At 37.6% G+C, this 17,146-nt stretch overlaps 2 protein-coding genes across 4 annotated transcripts; both read right to left on the reverse strand.

Annotated features, from left to right (window-relative positions):
• Positions 1 to 132: 132 nt before the first annotated feature.
• On the reverse strand, positions 133 to 16,096 carry LOC129796956 (probable ubiquitin carboxyl-terminal hydrolase FAF). 3 transcript variants are annotated; one of them, XM_055839114.1, is made up of 14 exons: positions 16,013 to 16,096; positions 13,921 to 14,895; positions 13,150 to 13,810; positions 12,684 to 12,941; positions 9,031 to 12,602; positions 8,653 to 8,968; positions 8,069 to 8,222; positions 7,547 to 8,006; positions 7,368 to 7,479; positions 7,163 to 7,305; positions 6,450 to 6,801; positions 5,505 to 6,356; positions 5,060 to 5,383; positions 133 to 4,981 (listed from the first exon to the last, which is right to left on the reverse strand). In XM_055839114.1, the coding sequence occupies exons 2-14, from the start codon at positions 14,610 to 14,612 to the stop codon at positions 4,796 to 4,798; spliced, it is 8,082 nt and encodes a 2,693-aa protein (XP_055695089.1). In that variant the 5' UTR covers positions 14,613 to 14,895; positions 16,013 to 16,096; the 3' UTR covers positions 133 to 4,795. The 3 variants fall into 3 exon arrangements, with proteins under 3 accessions (XP_055695089.1, XP_055695090.1, XP_055695088.1); XM_055839115.1 differs by having other exon boundaries at positions 7,196 to 7,305; positions 15,953 to 16,093; XM_055839113.1 differs by having other exon boundaries at positions 15,953 to 16,093.
• Positions 16,097 to 16,248: 152 nt separating this feature from the next.
• Positions 16,249 to 17,086, reverse strand: LOC129796964 (histone H3-like). The gene has a single exon (XM_055839123.1). It carries the CDS (start codon positions 16,969 to 16,971, stop codon positions 16,372 to 16,374), a length of 600 nt encoding a protein of 199 aa, XP_055695098.1. The 5' UTR covers positions 16,972 to 17,086; the 3' UTR covers positions 16,249 to 16,371.
• Positions 17,087 to 17,146: the final 60 nt, after the last annotated feature.

Below are 17,146 nucleotides of genomic sequence, written 5' to 3' on the forward strand. Positions count from 1 at the left end.
GATTTTCTTCATTTTCACGCTCGATGTAAAAAAAAACTTTCGCAGGATCTTCTTATCGGACAAGAAAGTTTTCAGTTTCCACGGATGAATGTTTTCCTTCACTTCACTTTTTTTTTTAGTAAATTTAGGGTATTTTATTTTAATTTTAAAATCACTGTAATTTTCTGTTCTTGTAATACATTATGTTTACTCATATTCATTTTTATCGTGTTTCTTTTTTTTTTAGTTCCATCATCATCTTTTTATCATCATTCTTCTCAAGAATCTTTTTTTTATAACGTGATCTTGTTGTGTAGGTGTGTGTGTACTTGGAATTTCAATGCGTTCTCATAATTCAATGCAAACGCACATTTTTAATTTCCAATTCTCACAGTAAATTACATTTTTTTTTTTACTTCTTTCTGATAATAAAAAAATGGAGAAAAAAAAGGTTTTTGTTTAAATGAAAATTCATCAATGAATTCTTCAGCTCTCTGTGTGTGTTTACCTACAATATATAATATATAGTAATTCCTTCGAAGAAATATCGATTAAATTTCTATTATCATCAAAGATTATAAATAATAGTAGTTACATAAGTAAATATTTTATGCACATTTATGTACAGTTACAATTGGTTTCATCATTTTTTTCTACTACCTTTCCTTATTTCATCTCTCCTTTTCATTTTTTTTATCATTTACTTCATCTATTATATTGTAAAAAATTCTTAAGCACTTTTTTAGTCAATTACTTGATTTTTTAGGTAATGTTTCTCATTTTCTTTTACTCTCTGTATTCTCTATCTTTCTCCATTCATCATTATCATTTCATTTTTAGTAAAATAATATTATATATGCTTTTTTAATAGATTTTTTCTTGCTTTTGTTATCATTTTTTTTAAAGAGTTGATTATTTATTTTTTTCATTTCATCATCATTCTTTTTTTTTAAATATATTTAGTAGGTAATTAATAAATGTAATAAGTTTGGTAGTGCGAATAGCAATTTTTTCCTTCATCCACATCGTTATCATTTTCTTTTAAATCTTATTTTCTCTCACATTCCACTCTCAAGTGTCACATTATTAAGTTTCTTTGTTTTTTTTCTCTTTCTCTCTCTAAAGAATTTAATTATTTTCTAGTATCAGTGATGAAATCTTACAAATTGCAATATAATTTTTTATTTTTATTTTTTTCTCATTAGATCTTTTTTTGTTTCTGCTCTTTTTTTTGTTTATATTCACTTGGTATTATTTTTGTTTTTCTTTTTAACAATTAATGTAAGATATTTTTCGTTTTTTTCCTTTTACTTTTTTTCACTAAAATTTCATCATATTTCACCCCCTATCCTTCGTCTGACTCTATGCACAGCACACGCCCTTCAGCGTTGCCTTTTCACTTTGCCAATAATACCAAAAAATAGTTTCTTCTTTTCCAATTAATTTAAAAACTTCACCTTTTTTTGTCTATAAACCAGTTCATTAAAAAATACTTCACAATTTTTTTCTGTTTTTTTTTTAAATATTTTATAATAGCAGTTTCTTTATTCATTTCAATAATTTATTTTCATATAAAAATGAGTTTGTGTATCTTTGTTATTTATTTTAAAAAATTTCATATTCTCGCATTTTTTTTTTGATTAAAATGATACACAATTTTTTTGTGTGTGTATAAAGTATGTTAATAAGGGTTAATATAATTTTTTTTTTGTATATAAACTTTTCTTTTATTTTATTATAAAAAAAGAAAAAAAATCTTTAAATGCGCGAATAGAACTTAAAATCACATTCAATATTACTTTATTTATTCTTTCCTTCTCATTTAACGCATCATCTCGTCCACATTTTCTTCTCTTTGTCTAATATATATCGAGTGAATAGAGTTTACTAAAAAAAAATTATAAAGTAAAAATAATATTATACAGTTTAATAAATCGCTGCAACATCCACATCGAAATCGCATTCATTCAAGCTTAAGTGAGTTAATTATGCCCTTCGATTTCTTTTTTTTTTATTTAATTCTTTTAAATATTTCAATGTTTTTCTTCTTATTCCTTTTTTTTTCATTTCTATAAAATATATTTACAGAACTATTGTTTTTTGGCTTTCAATTTATTTTTTTATAAAATATAGTTTATTAATTTATTAAATTAATAATGTATAAATGTTACATGAAATCCATCAAAAGTTTTTATTTTGTTAAATCTTTGTTCTCTTTGCAACTCTTTCCTGTGACTCTTCTATTTATTTATTTATTTTTCTTTTAAATAAACAACTTTCTTAGCAAAATATCGTAAAATTTTAGAAATTCAGTAAGAAGTGGCAATTTTTTGCACTTGTTTTACCTAATTAAGGAAGAAAGTTATAATCTTTACTAGTCAGACAGTTTAAAGACTCCTTAGGTTTTCAAAGAAAAACTAAAGATTTTTTTAAGTTTTCTTAATTTACATTTAAGATTTCTCAATTTCAGACTCAATTGCGCTAAATGTATAATTTTCCAAGATTTTTCCTGATCACCTTAGGGTATTAAAAAAATTATAAAAATCTTCAAAAAACATGCATTAAGCTTGATTTAGCCTGACTTAATAAATTTCAAGTTTCTCTTAAGAAAATTCAAGAAAACTTTTGACATTCATAGTTCATAGTTCTAGGTTTTTCTTAAAAAAAAAATAAAAAAAAAAACTTGACAAATTTTTATAAAATTTAAAAAAAATCTTAAGAAATCCTAAGAATGTCTGACTATTAAACAGAACAAGAAACCGCCAAATGACTTCTCTTACTCCACTGCGATTAGCCAGGAAAAAAAAAGTATAACAAACATAACAATGCAAAAAAAGGGACGTCAGTTATAATTTTGTTTCTTGTCCCTTAAAATAAGCATGAAATATTCGTGTTGATGTTTCGTCAATTAGTGTTGACAAAGTGTTTTTAAATCATGTCTTTTCTTTGAAACAATTTTTTGGATTTTTTAAATTTCCTATCACAGCCAAAACTCATCGACGAAACATTAGCATGACTGCTTCACACGTTTTTTTTATTTAGGAGAGAAATAACAAAATGGTGACGTCATTTTTTGCATTTTTAGGTAAACTTTTGCTGTATTTTCTCTGGGGAAGATGGTAAGTCTGTTTACCATTTTCTGAATGTTTTTAGATCTTCTATAAGATTACGTTTATCTTGTATGTTTTATGAAGACCATTGAATAGGCTCAGCTAGTCTCGATTAATCGAAGAATTCAATCATTATGATTTTTTGATCTTCTCTGTTATGAAAATTTTTCTTACATTATAAATCCTTCTTAGGAAACTTAGCTTACAAAAACTTCCCATAAATCGAATTCTAAAGGCAAAAACAATAATTCATACCAAGTTTAACCCCAAGATTTACACAGAACCACTGTTCTCTTAAAGAATCCTTAAAAAAAATTACCACTTTTACGTTCCTATCACACTAGAGCTCCAAATACTTGATGTTGAACATTTTACAAAGGAAAGAATAAGAGAAAACAGCACTTTGTCTCTCTCATACTCATGAAGACGTGAAAAAGTTTTAAGCATTTAAAGCTGTAGTGTGATCACCTCATTTAGTACTGAATTTCAAAATTTTACTGCTAATTATTGATGGTGAAGAAGCAACCCCAAGCTAGAACGCGGCTGTTGTTCATCAATAATTTATCGCAACTTTTACCGTCATCTACTCATAAATATAACTTTCTTTTTTTTTAACAATAATTTTAAATTATATTTTGCACAGCAAATAGCAATTTAGCTGCTGCACAGAATACAATTTAAAAAAAAAGATCTCTCTGAAAAATCCCGAATTTTTGGAGGCGGGACTTTCATTTTCAAAAAAAAAAAATCAATACAGTTAGAAAAAGTAGAACACAATGGAGTTAATTTATTATTTTTCATTTAATCGTATTTATTGGATTCTCTCGATACGTCTCGTGAAGTTTTCTTTTTTTTTTTAATGTAATTCAATTCAATATTCGATTTATCTCTTTAAAGGGAAAAAAATTCAATATGTGGACATTTTTTGGCTTTTGGAATACATACAAAAAATGAATGAAAAATAAATTTACAAGAGCCCTGTTTAGAATTAAGAAAAACTCTCACATTTTTCTCTATTATTATTACATCTCTCTCTCTCTCTCGCTCGATCTATCTCCCCTTTCATTTCCACTATTGATGTGTGCAAAAATGCTACTGTATATAATTTTTTCCTTTTATTGTCCTACTTAAAAGCAAGAGAATAAAAAATATTTAGAAATTGTTTCATTTTACTAAATAAATTACATAACATCAATTTTTCATTTTTATTTTTTTAATATTTTAATATTATTTCAGTCATCTCCCGTGTCACGGTATTCAGAATATAATTTACTTTTCATTAAAGTTTTGGAGAGGACGTACAGGTATGTAATTTAAGAGAAATGCAAATTATTGCAAAAATAATTAGTATAAATTTTTTATTGAAAACAAATGTCTGAGGAAAAGAATGAATTTAATGAATTTATTTTGAGTTTTTCTTTCTTTTTTTTATTGTTTCTTTTTTTTTGTGGAAAAGAAAAACTTAATGAAGAATGATTATTTCACAATACATTATGTATGATTATAGAAAAAAAGTATATAATTAAATGATAGTGAACTGAGAAAAACTGATGCTGATTTTTTTTGTTGAATTTTTTTCTTTCTTTCTTCTAAAAGCTCTTACGATGAACTGGATTTTGTGCTTGAAAGAAAGAAAAAATATAAATTGAAGCTTCTACGTAGGATGGAAAGATCACAATTGTTCTTCCATCTGTTATTCTCAATTCTTATGATTGTTCAAATTTTTCTTTTGTTGAATTAATAGCGGATGTTGTTGTTGTGACTGTTGTTGTTGTTGAACTTCCACCCGCTGTGGAGGGTAGTCCCTTCACCCGATAATCCCGAGCAATCAATTCAAGCAATCTATTGGCTGATTTGTCATCACCCGTGTGCTCAGTCGTGCTGACGGTGGACTAGCGCGTGGAATAAATTTTGTGTCTTAATATAGCCAAATTCGTTTGAATTTGTGCGAAGAGATGAGTCAGACTCACCTGATTCGACGACACACGCATCTGATTGATCCCCTGACTCAGGACAACTGAATAATCCGTCGTTGTCTCACCACCACCCTCTGTCACTTCGGCCGTTACACTGTCATTCTTCACAACAACAGCAGGATTCGTTGTGACTGTTGTCGAATGACTACTACTACTACTGGCTACAGTCACCGTTGTCAGTGTACTTCCTGATGCAGGAGGCACATCATCGTCCTTCCTCAGTGGATCAGAAAATTCCGATCCCGTCGTTGACGTTCCAGCTGTTTCATTTCCTTGCCCCGCATCGGGATCTTCCTGAGTTATAGGTTCATCTTGTTCCTGATTTTGTTGTTTTTTTTTTTTCGCAAGAATAAACCAATAAAAGAGGGAGAAAAGAATCCCCAAATGAGTAAGAAAAAACGTCCCATTTCTACAAAATTTCTCTTTCATCAATACCAACCTCACTGACATCTTCGGGGAAGAGTTCAACCGCCGTCTGAAGGACATTCTTTGCCGACTGAGATCGCTCAAGCATATACCCATTCGTACTGTCATTACTCTGTGCTGGCGGTGACCATGAACTGTAATTATACTGCCCACCAACATTGCGTGTCCTTTCCAATTCATCCTGTAGCCATTCAACTGCTTCAGTCCACTGTCGTGTTAGCTTTGGATTATTACTCAGCATACTATGTGCCACAGCGCTACGTCGGAAAAGCTGCACGAGACACTTAATTATCTGATACGCTCTCTTCTGGTAGTGAATCTTTGATCGCATTATCGTATCCAGGAGTCCCTCACGTTCCTCCGACACCCCCAGGAGGGCATTATGTATTCGATGGTGCTGCCATGAATCCTCCATAAGGAGAATATTGAGTAGAAGCTCTGTGTGATGCCGCATATCGTGCCAATAGGCAAAACCACATTGCCACATTAATTCCGTGAGAACCGTACGGGAGAAATGGGGATTCTCCCAACTGCAGTACTGTAACAACTTTAATCCCTCCTCCCCAACATTTGTATCCTCAATCACCTTCTTCACATACGTCGTCCGTGCAAAAAGATACTCACACGCCTCCGGGGAGAGTGGCACCAAATTCTCCGATTGTATATTTGGTTCAATGTATGGATTTGGAAGTGGACGTACACCACTTTCACCCTTTGAACTCGTACATCGACTAGATACATCACTGCAACGCACCAAATGCGACACAACTTGATGCAATTTACTCCATTCCGGATATTGGAACTTTACCGGGGGTCCGGGTCCATCATCGAGGGCTACTTGCATGAAAATTGCCGGAACATTGAGCTGAAGAGTTTAAAGAGAGAAAAATTCATTAAATTGACGAATCTTTTCATCCAAAGAAATGTTTAAAGAAAAAGAAAAAGAGAGAAAACAAACCTTTAGCAATTGATGCTTTTCCTGAAGTCCCAACCCGGCATACATGCAGAAGAGACTAAAGTAGTGTGGAAGGTGCTTCCCATGTTCCGCAACGTCACCCTTGAGGAGTGCTAGTACATTTATGAGTACTTGCTCACACAAATTCGATCCCTCGAATCCCGGAATGGGTTCATCGTTGATGGCAAAGTGGCAAAAGAATACGACTAATTTCACAAAGACCGCCCTCACTTCCGGCGATGGTGCAATTAAAATATATTCCGCAAGACGCGTTGGTGGATTCAACAGAGCATTCTGTGCAAACCAACTTCTCACTACAGCTGAATGTCGTACATGCTGACACAGAGAATCATACCTGAAATTATTTTTATTTTTTTTACGAATTACCCTCTTTTTAGTTTTCTTTTTCTCCTTCCTTCTGTACACGCCTTCATGCAAAATTGTCCATTCATTATAATAACAAATGAGATAAATACAACATTAAATGTGATTAAATGCGATTATGAATTAGCAAATGATTCAAAACACACAAAACAATGTTAAAAAAAATTGTTAAAGAAAAAATCATCAAAATGATAATAATTTAGAAAATAAAGTTTAAATGAAAGAGAAATAATCCAATTTGCAGTCAATTCCCAATCGCAAATTATTAATAAACAAACAAACACACAAAAAAATGTAATAAAAAAAGGTAACGAAAGATGAGAAAAGCCTACCATATGGACACGGGTATTTTTAATTCTTCATACCAATCAATAGCAGCACCGCGTAGTGTCTTTTTCGTACGGAAACCAGAATGGAAAAGAAATTGGGATGCTAATTGGACACCAAGCAGCAAAAGTTCTTCAGCATGTGGCGTCTGCAATGAAGAGAAAAATCATTTTAGCGCAATCATTCTTATTATTGGCAAATGAGACTCACAATTTTCTCAGATCTCGGTGATGGCACGCTGCAATTCACTAATTTGAGGATAAAATTGAAGAATTCCGGTGAGAAGAAGCTCCTCGAGTGAAGAAATCGAATATTTTGTGATCTGTAAAACAAAAAATATTCATTTTAAATTGAAAATAATCAATTGGAGAAAATCTTATCACACTCACCTAACACTCTTCTCAATTGGCTCCGGCATTGGCAGGACATTATTTCGACTGTCCGCCAGTGAAAGTTGCTCAATGCACGGTTTATGCTGCATCGGTGTATGATCGCAGCGTGTATAGAAGAGCATATAGGCATTCCACCAGCGCTTCTGACGCCTATACTGCATCCTCTTGAGATTATTATCATAAACTTCCCCCATGTAGTCACCCCCAAAGCATTGTGTCTTCATCTCCTCATCTTCATGCATTTTGCACTCACTCACTTCGCCATCGTCAAATTTATACCATTTCTCCTTGCCCGTTGTTGGGTCACGATGCAAAATATAGCTGAAGTAGTGACCACCCGATGCTTGTCCGCTGTGCACAACAATTCCAGTCAATTGATACTTTGTCGTTGCCGGTTGATCATCCGCATGTTCATCCACCTCAATTACCTCCCCATCGATTTTTGCTAATCCAGAAACTACAAAGAAATCCTTGTTTAGTAAAAAAATTTGCTTTTAATTGTCAAAGGTGTGATCTCACCTGTATAAGGCTCCATATCGAGTATTCGTGGAAATTCAAAATAATCATTGAATTTTATCGCACAAACACGCTCATAATCGTACTCAAATCTCTTCAGTTGAATCGCTAACACTGGTGGTAATTTTCTAACACAAAGCCTTTTAACTGTAACCACCTGGATTAAATAGAAAATTCCCATTTTAACATACAAAGTTTGCAAAAAAAAACAAGATTATGGGTTGATTCTGATAAAAATCTCTGATAAAATTGTTGTTCTATAAAAGAGAAACAGTGAAAAGAAACCCCGAAAGATCTTTGGAGAGCCTTGGAAGAGTAATTTTCCTTCAAAAACCTAATTAAAGAAACAAATAAAATGTCAAAATCTTATAAGATTTTCCTCCTAATGCTAAACAAAAAATCTTATAATTGACAACTTGTAACGAAAGAAAAGTTTTATATCAGAATCTACCCCATATTGGGTCTTATTCAGCGACCAAGAAACCCTTAAAATCTTTAAATTTCCTGAAAATTCAAGATTTCAAGCGAATTTCAAGGATTTCTTGGTCGCTGAATAAGGCCCATTGTCTCATTTCTTTTTCTCTTACCTTTTTATCACATTTATCACAATGATAAGCATCGGCACCCTCAAGTAATTCTCCCTTTACATACTGCTCCAGTGAATCCGTGAGAGAACTATGATTCCTTATGTCAACACTAAAGACACTAAAGGGTTCCTCTTTGGAGTAACGATGTGGGCATTCCTGGCAGATTTTCTGATCACTAAAACACCCACCAAGGGTTGCCCCCATCAACTGTGGATGCCCGAGTGCCTTTAAACCTTCATCGAGACTCTCAAAGAGTGACATGAAAAATTCAACTGCATCCTGTTGTTCACGTAAATTCACCGGTTCTCCTTGCAATCTATCGGAAAGAGAGAAAATCAATCAAAAAAAAATTCATGATAAAAAGAAAGAAAAACTCACTTAAAGTGACTCCAGAGCCCACGTGGAACGTAAAATTGAAGAGCACTATGCCCAAGATGAGCAAAAATTGCCTGAACATGCTTCAAAATGCCAACATGATAGTTTCGTCGATTATTCTCATCTTCCGCCCCAATCTCCGTTGTATCTGTTTCCCCGCTGAAATCCTCATTGGGATCCGTACATGCACCTGAAGCTGATAGAATACCGTGACGTATTGATGGCACCATGTAGAGTTGCTGCAGTACGGAATTCATGTAGCACGTGGCCCCAGCATTCTTGAGTCCACAGAACCCCTTTGAGGAACGCGGTCCAACTGGTGGCAAGTACTCCCACTCACGTAGTGGCTCTGTGTCCGAACAAAACATATCCATCAGCGTATTCACGAGAAGCTTCATATTGGGCACAGAATTCTGGCATAGTGCCACAAGAAGATCACATGCAGCTGCAATTGTGTGGGAACTACGACACACAGGTGGTGGTCCATTGTATTCGGGGATGTGTTCATTGCGCCTTATAGCGAGATACTGTCGTGATGCGGGAAACAAGAAATCATCGACTAGCTCCTGAATGAGTGAATTCAGTCGGGATTTTGAATCAGCTGAGAGGTAGAACATGAGTTCTTTGGCTAAATTGAGATGCCCCTCGAGGAGATCCTCGTGCACCTGCGTCTCTCCCGTTTGCTTCACCGTACTCCGTATGGTACGCAACCAGGTGATTTCCTGCGAAAAGAGGACATCACTCACGGGCAGCTGCCAATTGTAGAGGCACCCATAGTTGAGAATACGACAGAGAAGCTGAAAGAATTCGGCACATGTGGACGAGTGTTGTGGTACGAGGGTTTGAATGGAGCCCACAAGGAGCACCACCATGTAGGTAAAGGGCTTCCGGTCGGCAGCACAATACGTGCAAACGAGGAAGAGCTTCTCAGACGCCACCTTCCGTACATGCCGCGAGGGGTTCATTAGGACGAGGCTTGTGATGAATTTTGGCCATGAAATATCATGATTTAGGGCCTCTGTGGCATTTGGATTAAGGACAAGTGAGATTGTTAGTACCTCCAGGGCTTCCTTGCACACGGTAAAGTCTGCTGTCTCGGGGCTCGTGCTCTCTGGCGTGAATGTCGATAGAACATTCAACTTGTTGAGACATCCACACGATGCTGCCCATGCAAGGTGAACAATTGCCTTAATGGTTGCCATATCCGGAAGAGACCACTGGAGTGCTGACCCAAAGAGACGACGACATATTTCACCCTGTTGACCAGCTGAAAGCATCTCCTCGGCCAGTGTTTGTGCCAATTTTGCCGCAATTGTCTTCAGAGTTTGTTCCGAATTACCCGAAATTGTCGTTAGAAGTTGCTTTAGGATCTCCACTTGACTCCTTGCCCCATCAACTGGGGTCGTCATCACCGGTTCATCACCAACTCTACTGAGTACACAGCCAACAATGTAGAGAAATAGCTTCGCTAGACGCAAAACACACTGAAATGCCGCACGTTTTGTATTCACATCGGCATTCGGGAGGAAGTTATTCTTTGTCAGCAACTCCAAAATGAAGTGTGCCACCCCCGAGTGCAGCCAAATGGATTGTAGGCGCAATGTAACTTCACTCAGTGGTTCCAGTGCCGGAATAAGCATGGCATGGAGAACTTCAAGATTGTAAAGCACTTGGGCAGGTGTGGCATGGAGAAACATTGATTCAAGCGTCGGTTGCTCCTCCATCATTGATAGCTCAGTATTAATACGCTGCTGATCGTTGCTACAACTAATTATCGTATCAATGCGAATGGTACACATTGTCTCAAGTTGCTGCATCGTGAATCGATCGAGGGGTAGAAGGTGCAGAAGATGAATACATTCCCGTAGAATATTGTGCTCCATATCACTACCGAGTTGGTAGATTTTGAGAAAGAATTCCACATATTGTGGCTTTTGGGAAATTATCACACCCGGAAGGGATGCTTCTGATTCGAGACGTGTCATATCCGGACACGGACGTGGTGGTGATCCTGTGCTACTATCACTCGAGCTATCCGGTGAACTTGCCATCCCAACACCCATTGGTGTCAATTTTGCCGTCAGCATTGTCTTCTCCACGAGCATAAAATGCGACAGGGGGCTCCGATCGTCGGTAACTTCAATCAATTCCCCACTACTGTAGTACAAATCCACCTTAATGCTCGTGAGGGATGTTCCCTTAATGCGTTTCAGGAGGTTCCTCTTAAATGCCGCCACTGTTTCATTGCTGTGCGTTATTATCTCCATATCATCAATCTGCCTTCCGGGATTTTGGAATCTAATGTACAAATTCAAATATTTACCGCGACATGCACGACTCAATGGTAAATAGTATCGATCACCATTGAATGAACGATCGCACTCCTTAATATATTCCTGCAGCACCCGAAGTACACGACACATCTTATCCGCTTCCGCCATTCTCATTGCTTTAATATCATTGCAGTCTTCATTCTGCTTAATCACATCCTCAATGATCTTATTCACTTGCAATACATTGTCATAATGAGATCGCAGACGATCACAGCACTCGTCAATGAAATTTTCATGGAAAATACCAACATTTGCCTGCAACCGCGGCCCCAACGCCGTTGACACCTCTTTTAGCAACTCAATTGCCTTGCACGCAATCTCCTCACCACCTGTCGTTATAACGCGCCACAAGTAATCCTTCCCAATGAGATCCTCATCATCGAGCACATAGCCACGGTATTTGGCTTGAAGTTTGAGTTCTTTGGAATTGACCGCCTTGAAGAAACGCTCAAAACACTTTATACCACTCTCAGTTAGGAGTAGCGGATCAAGCTGAAGGAGGTTCTTCTCGAAGAAGTCTTTGTTTATTCCCGGATCGAGATCCGGTTCATCCCCCATGAGTTTACCAAACCACCGAAAACACTCTTCACGATCACTCGGAAATGCCGCATTTACCGCCAAGCAATTCCATATTTGTTCCGCCTGATCAGCACACAGCCACAATTGTCCATCCTTCAGGAGAAACTTGAGGAAATCCAGTCGCTCCTGTAGTTGCTGCGGATGCGGATACCTCCCATCGAGTATGAGTGTATTTGGTTCCAAATCCGGATTCTCCTTGACGAGTCCCCTAACACGATCCATATACGTTGTCAAACTATGCGTGACGAGGATCACAAGTGTGTGCTCATTCTGAAGTCTCTCAATCACATGCTGCCTATTCAGGCACTGCTGCTGCCGAGGCTGATGATTAGCTGTGGCCTCGTAGAGGCAGCAAATCTCACGTATCAATCGCAATGCCGGCAGTGCCCAATTTTCCGATGATTTCAACTCCTCCACACACTTTGCCAGCCACACCTGCTTCTGGGCATCCCTCTCCTGCGAACAACTGTAGTCAAGAATCTTCACATGAGACGCTAGTGCTTGATCCAACACCTCCGGTGGCACTTCGGCACTATGAGCCAATGTCCAGAAGAGTTTCAACACCTTATTTGCCATCACACCATTTTTATCGTCCTCCGCTAGACGACGAATGAGTTCCAATAGACGTTCTCGTTGCTTCTTATTAGCTGTTGTCATACTTGCCTGAAATTAATCAACAAAAATATTTAATTTCTTTCACTCTGCAACAATTTTCTTTTTTTTTTATAATTTCTTTCTTTTTACCTGAAAGCAATCAAAGAGATAATCCAATTGTTCCGCATTGAAATCCCATGCCAATTTAGCTAGCAAATCATGGAGATTTTTAACAATAGCCTCATGTTTTCCCGCCTGTGCACGCCACATTGCATTGAGATCCTCCAATGTGAGAGATTTCTCCTTTATAAGGAAACGAAGGATCTTTTCCAACTTCTCCACATATTGCGGTTGATGGAGTGAATCTTTCAGCACAATTCCCAGCACATCGGTGTCCTTAATCCATTTCTGCAAAGTAATATTTTGCCAAATGTTTATTAATTAACTTGTTAAAGCAAAAAAATCGATAAATTTTTTTTTTCTTGCTTTTTATGGTCAGAAACAAACAGACAGGTGGTGGTGCAATTTCACGTTATTTGCCTTCATTTTGTCTGTACATACAAAAGACCTTGCACTTGACTTTGAAAAGAATTAAAAAAAAAAAAGGTAAACTTACTGCCATTTTTTCAGCAGTCAACCAATCCATTTCATCATCCTGTTGTAGATGCGGACCCTGATTCCTGTGTGGATAGTAAGCAACTGTACTGAGGACTTTATTGATCTCATTGAGTGCATTCATTTTCCCATTGAAACTGGATACTTGTAACAGTCTAAGGATCATCTTGAGGCGAAACATCTCGAGATCCTTTATCAAATTCTCCTGATTTGGTAATCTACTTGCTAGGCAACGGGCAGCTCTTACAATTCCATTAATTGAATCACTTCTCCCCTCGGGTTTTGCCTCCTTCTTCAGCTCCTCATCCGTGAGACTTTCAAGTAATTCCAGTACAACACTCCAAATTGGCATGAAATACTTTTCAATCGTTGGAATTGTCAGGAGTTCGTAGCACTGACCAAATGGTCGGACAAGAGCATGAATCAGTGGTAGTGTTATTTTGTTGTTGTCCTCGAGAACGAGACTAGTGCTGGTACTATTTGTTCCACTCGACGACACCGTGGATGTCTTCATTTTCGTCGAATCATCACTCAGACTGAGCGATGATGTATTGCCGCCAGATGACATTTGCATATCCTCCGATGACGCGGGTTTCTTCAGCAATGCCATTCCCGTATTGAATCTCTCTAGCAAATTATCAAAACCACCAAATTGTCCAAATCTGCAAAAGATTTTTTTTATTTTGCAAAAGAATTTAATTTCTCATTTTTTTGTCGTGCAGAAATGATGAGAAAAAATCGAATAATATAAAAGGAGAATAGAATGACTCACCTATTGAGTAAATCAACGAGCCACCCTCTTGGATTTCTCGGTTCTGACGGTGACACAGCATAAATTTCATCCATATTGCCCCAGAGGGCGGATTGGAGGCCAACCCCATTGGGTCCGGGTGAGTAGGCCTCCTGCTGTCGTGATGCATTAAATGTGTGAAATTTGTTGTCGGGATCAAGCACTACCGCCAGGAGATCCAGCAAATATGGATTGTCTCGCTTCATGTGCAAAGCAGTTAGCTGCAGTAGTTTCCCACATGACATGAGAATGCAGTGATGGATGTTGTATTTCCACGAATTAACCGCCTCATCCGTGAGGATTTTCATAAAGGACGTCGTGAGGCCATCCCGATAGAATCTCATGCATGGCTCGCAATCGTGATCAACTCCGGCACTCGTGAGCTGAATGGCAGCATTCAGGAGGCATTCTAGCTCCTGTTCCGGCAGTACGGGTACAACCCATCGTGCACTTGAAATTTTCGTCGTTAGCGAGTTGAGCTTTGCCAATGGGAATGACGCTATCAACTCTTCGGGAGTTAGGGTCTCTGTCTCACTGGCTGTACCACTCGTTGCTTGCTGGGGTGGTGATTGTTGCCCCTCAGAGCCACCCTGACTCCCACCTTCGACCTGTGTCGCATGGGACTGCTGCTGCTGCTGCTGATCCGATGTCCTTCCACGGGTATCATACGTCATTTCCAGTTCCAGTTCCTTTACGCCCTGTCGCCGCCAAAATCCCACTCAAACACCCCTTACACACCCCCGTTGCTGCTCTTTCTTCCTCACCACACGCACTGTCTCGTCGTCAAGCTTCTTCTGCGTCCTTCTCAGCTTTCCTTTCCTTGCCTTCTTCTCCTTTCCTTGTCTTCTTCCTCTCAGATTTAGGTCTCTCAAACTATTTCTACGTGTACCGTCTAGCCGTCAATTTGTCCTGCCACCTTCACATTATATAGACTCCAAACATCGACCGTACAAATTGCTGTGGGATAAATTTTAAGAAGAAGTCCTTGCATTAGTAACTCACACTTAAACTTAATGAATTTTCCGATTAATTTTCCACATAACTTCCAAATTTAGCCAAATGAATCATTATTGAGTGTAATAAAAAGACGGAAAATGCGTGAGAAAATTCAATGTGAAAAAATCAGTAAATTATTTCTCGATAAACTCTTCAGAATTATATAACAAAAGGACTCCATGGAGAGTCACAAAGCTCAAAAACTTTTAAAGAAAAAAGAAGGAAAAAAGTTTAGAAAGAAAAAGGAATCCTTGAGAATTAATATTTTTTCTTTTGAAGATGAAAGAAAACACAAAAACAGTGGGGGCGGAGTTTTGAATTTAGATTTTTGCGATGACAAAAATTTTCCATTTCCGTTTGAGGAAGAAACGTAGAAGATTTTGGCACTGTGTCTTCCGCTCCCCCTACTCTTTGTCCACCATTCCACACACACAGGCATTTCCTCTTGTCCCGGAATCTCCCTTTTCATCTCGCACACACCACACGACTTCCATTGCAACCGGTTTGGATTTGCATCCATGGGGCGCGCTCATTCGAGCAAAACTCACTTCTCTTCTGCCGAGCAGAAGATTAAATTACGGCGCTTCGTTCGAATGCCGGGAATTGTGCAAATATGTATTTGCAGAAAAAAAGTCCGAGATGAAAAAAAGAGTAAAGGTGAGAAAAGGAACAAAGGGGCCCCGTCCAGCTGATGAATGGAAAAGTATATCGAGACGCAAAAGAACAGCGCCCACAAATGTCAATGGGCAATTTCTTATGCGAATTTCATGGAAAAATCTTACAACAGCCCCATTGGGAAAGTCTCATGTGCCACAGCAGCCCCACAAGGTACCATTTGCACGAAAAAATCAAACATCAGGTACACAGATTGGCGACATATTCTGCGAAATAAGAAAATTTTCCAACTTTCCGGCAGACAAGATGGCGGACCAAGGCAATGGAAAATTATCAGAAAGAACTAGGACTGCTGTGGGAAAAAGCCCTACTTTTACACTATTATTGTTGCAAGAGGATTCACCTTCTTCTATTTATAGACGATTCACTAATTAATCACTTACTAAAATCTAAAAAAACTTACTAAAAATTATTTTCTTGGAATATGTCAATGTAAATATTTTAATATTCTCACGGGGGCGCAACGATCGATTTCACTTTTTGACGTTTCGTACTGTCGTACGGATTTCGTTAACTTCTTCGTTCGTTAGAATACTGGAAAAAATGAAATCCCTAATAACTGAAATCCACCAAATCCCTGAAATCTTATATTTTTATAATTTTTATAAAGAAACTTGAAAATAATAATAATAATAAAGATAAGGAAAAATGTGTAATTTAAAGTATTGTTTTAAGCTTTTCCTTACAATTAAGTTTAATTCATTATTTTATTTATCATTTTTCATGAAATTATGAAAATCTCGTCTCTAAACACTTATAAAATCAAGTTGAAAGTGGAATTCCATTTCTGATATACTGCACAAGCTGGATGTCCTTAGGAAGCAGGGTAACACGCCCCCTGAAGAGGGTACAGCGGTTAGCATCTTCCAATAGATGCACAAGGTAAGTTTCCGCTGATTCTTGGAGAGCATTAAATGCTTCTGGCGTCATCCTGTAGTCCCCTTGTTGCTGCAACACCTCACGCACGGTTCGGCTAAAGGGGGCTCGTGGTATCAGTAGATTCGTGGTCTTCTGGTAGTGCTTAATCTCTCGAATAATTTTTGTGTAGTAATGCTTCTTGGGTTGCGCTGGTTTCCTGCGATTACTACCCGTTGCGTTTGAATTTTGCGCAGCACTTTGATTCCTCCGTGGTGATTGAACTGTTCGTGGTGGAGGATGCCGGGTGGATGCCCTCGTTGCTGAGGCTACTGAACTCTGTGCTTGGGGAGATCGAGCCGCATTCCGGGGAGATTGTCTTGGTGGTGTCTGCTGGATGCTTCCTCCTACCGATGTAGATGTCTCTGAACTACTGAAATTCTGTAGCTGTTCAGTATCAAGAACTTCATGTATGTTTGCGTTTTGTATATTTGGACGACGAGGCATCTTTTTGCACTGGGAGATCACTCAATTTGCAAGTTTTTCTGCAATTTTTTTATCAATTTTCTTAGAGCCCACTTTGCCCGTAAAATGCGCGCGTTTGTTTTGAGTTTTGATTTGACAGATCGTCTCTTCAATGAGCAGTTGTTGTAAATACATATTATGCGACGACATATAGCAC

Source organism: Lutzomyia longipalpis, chromosome 1 (assembly GCF_024334085.1).
Source record: "Lutzomyia longipalpis isolate SR_M1_2022 chromosome 1, ASM2433408v1".
NCBI lineage: Eukaryota > Metazoa > Arthropoda > Insecta > Diptera > Psychodidae > Lutzomyia > Lutzomyia longipalpis.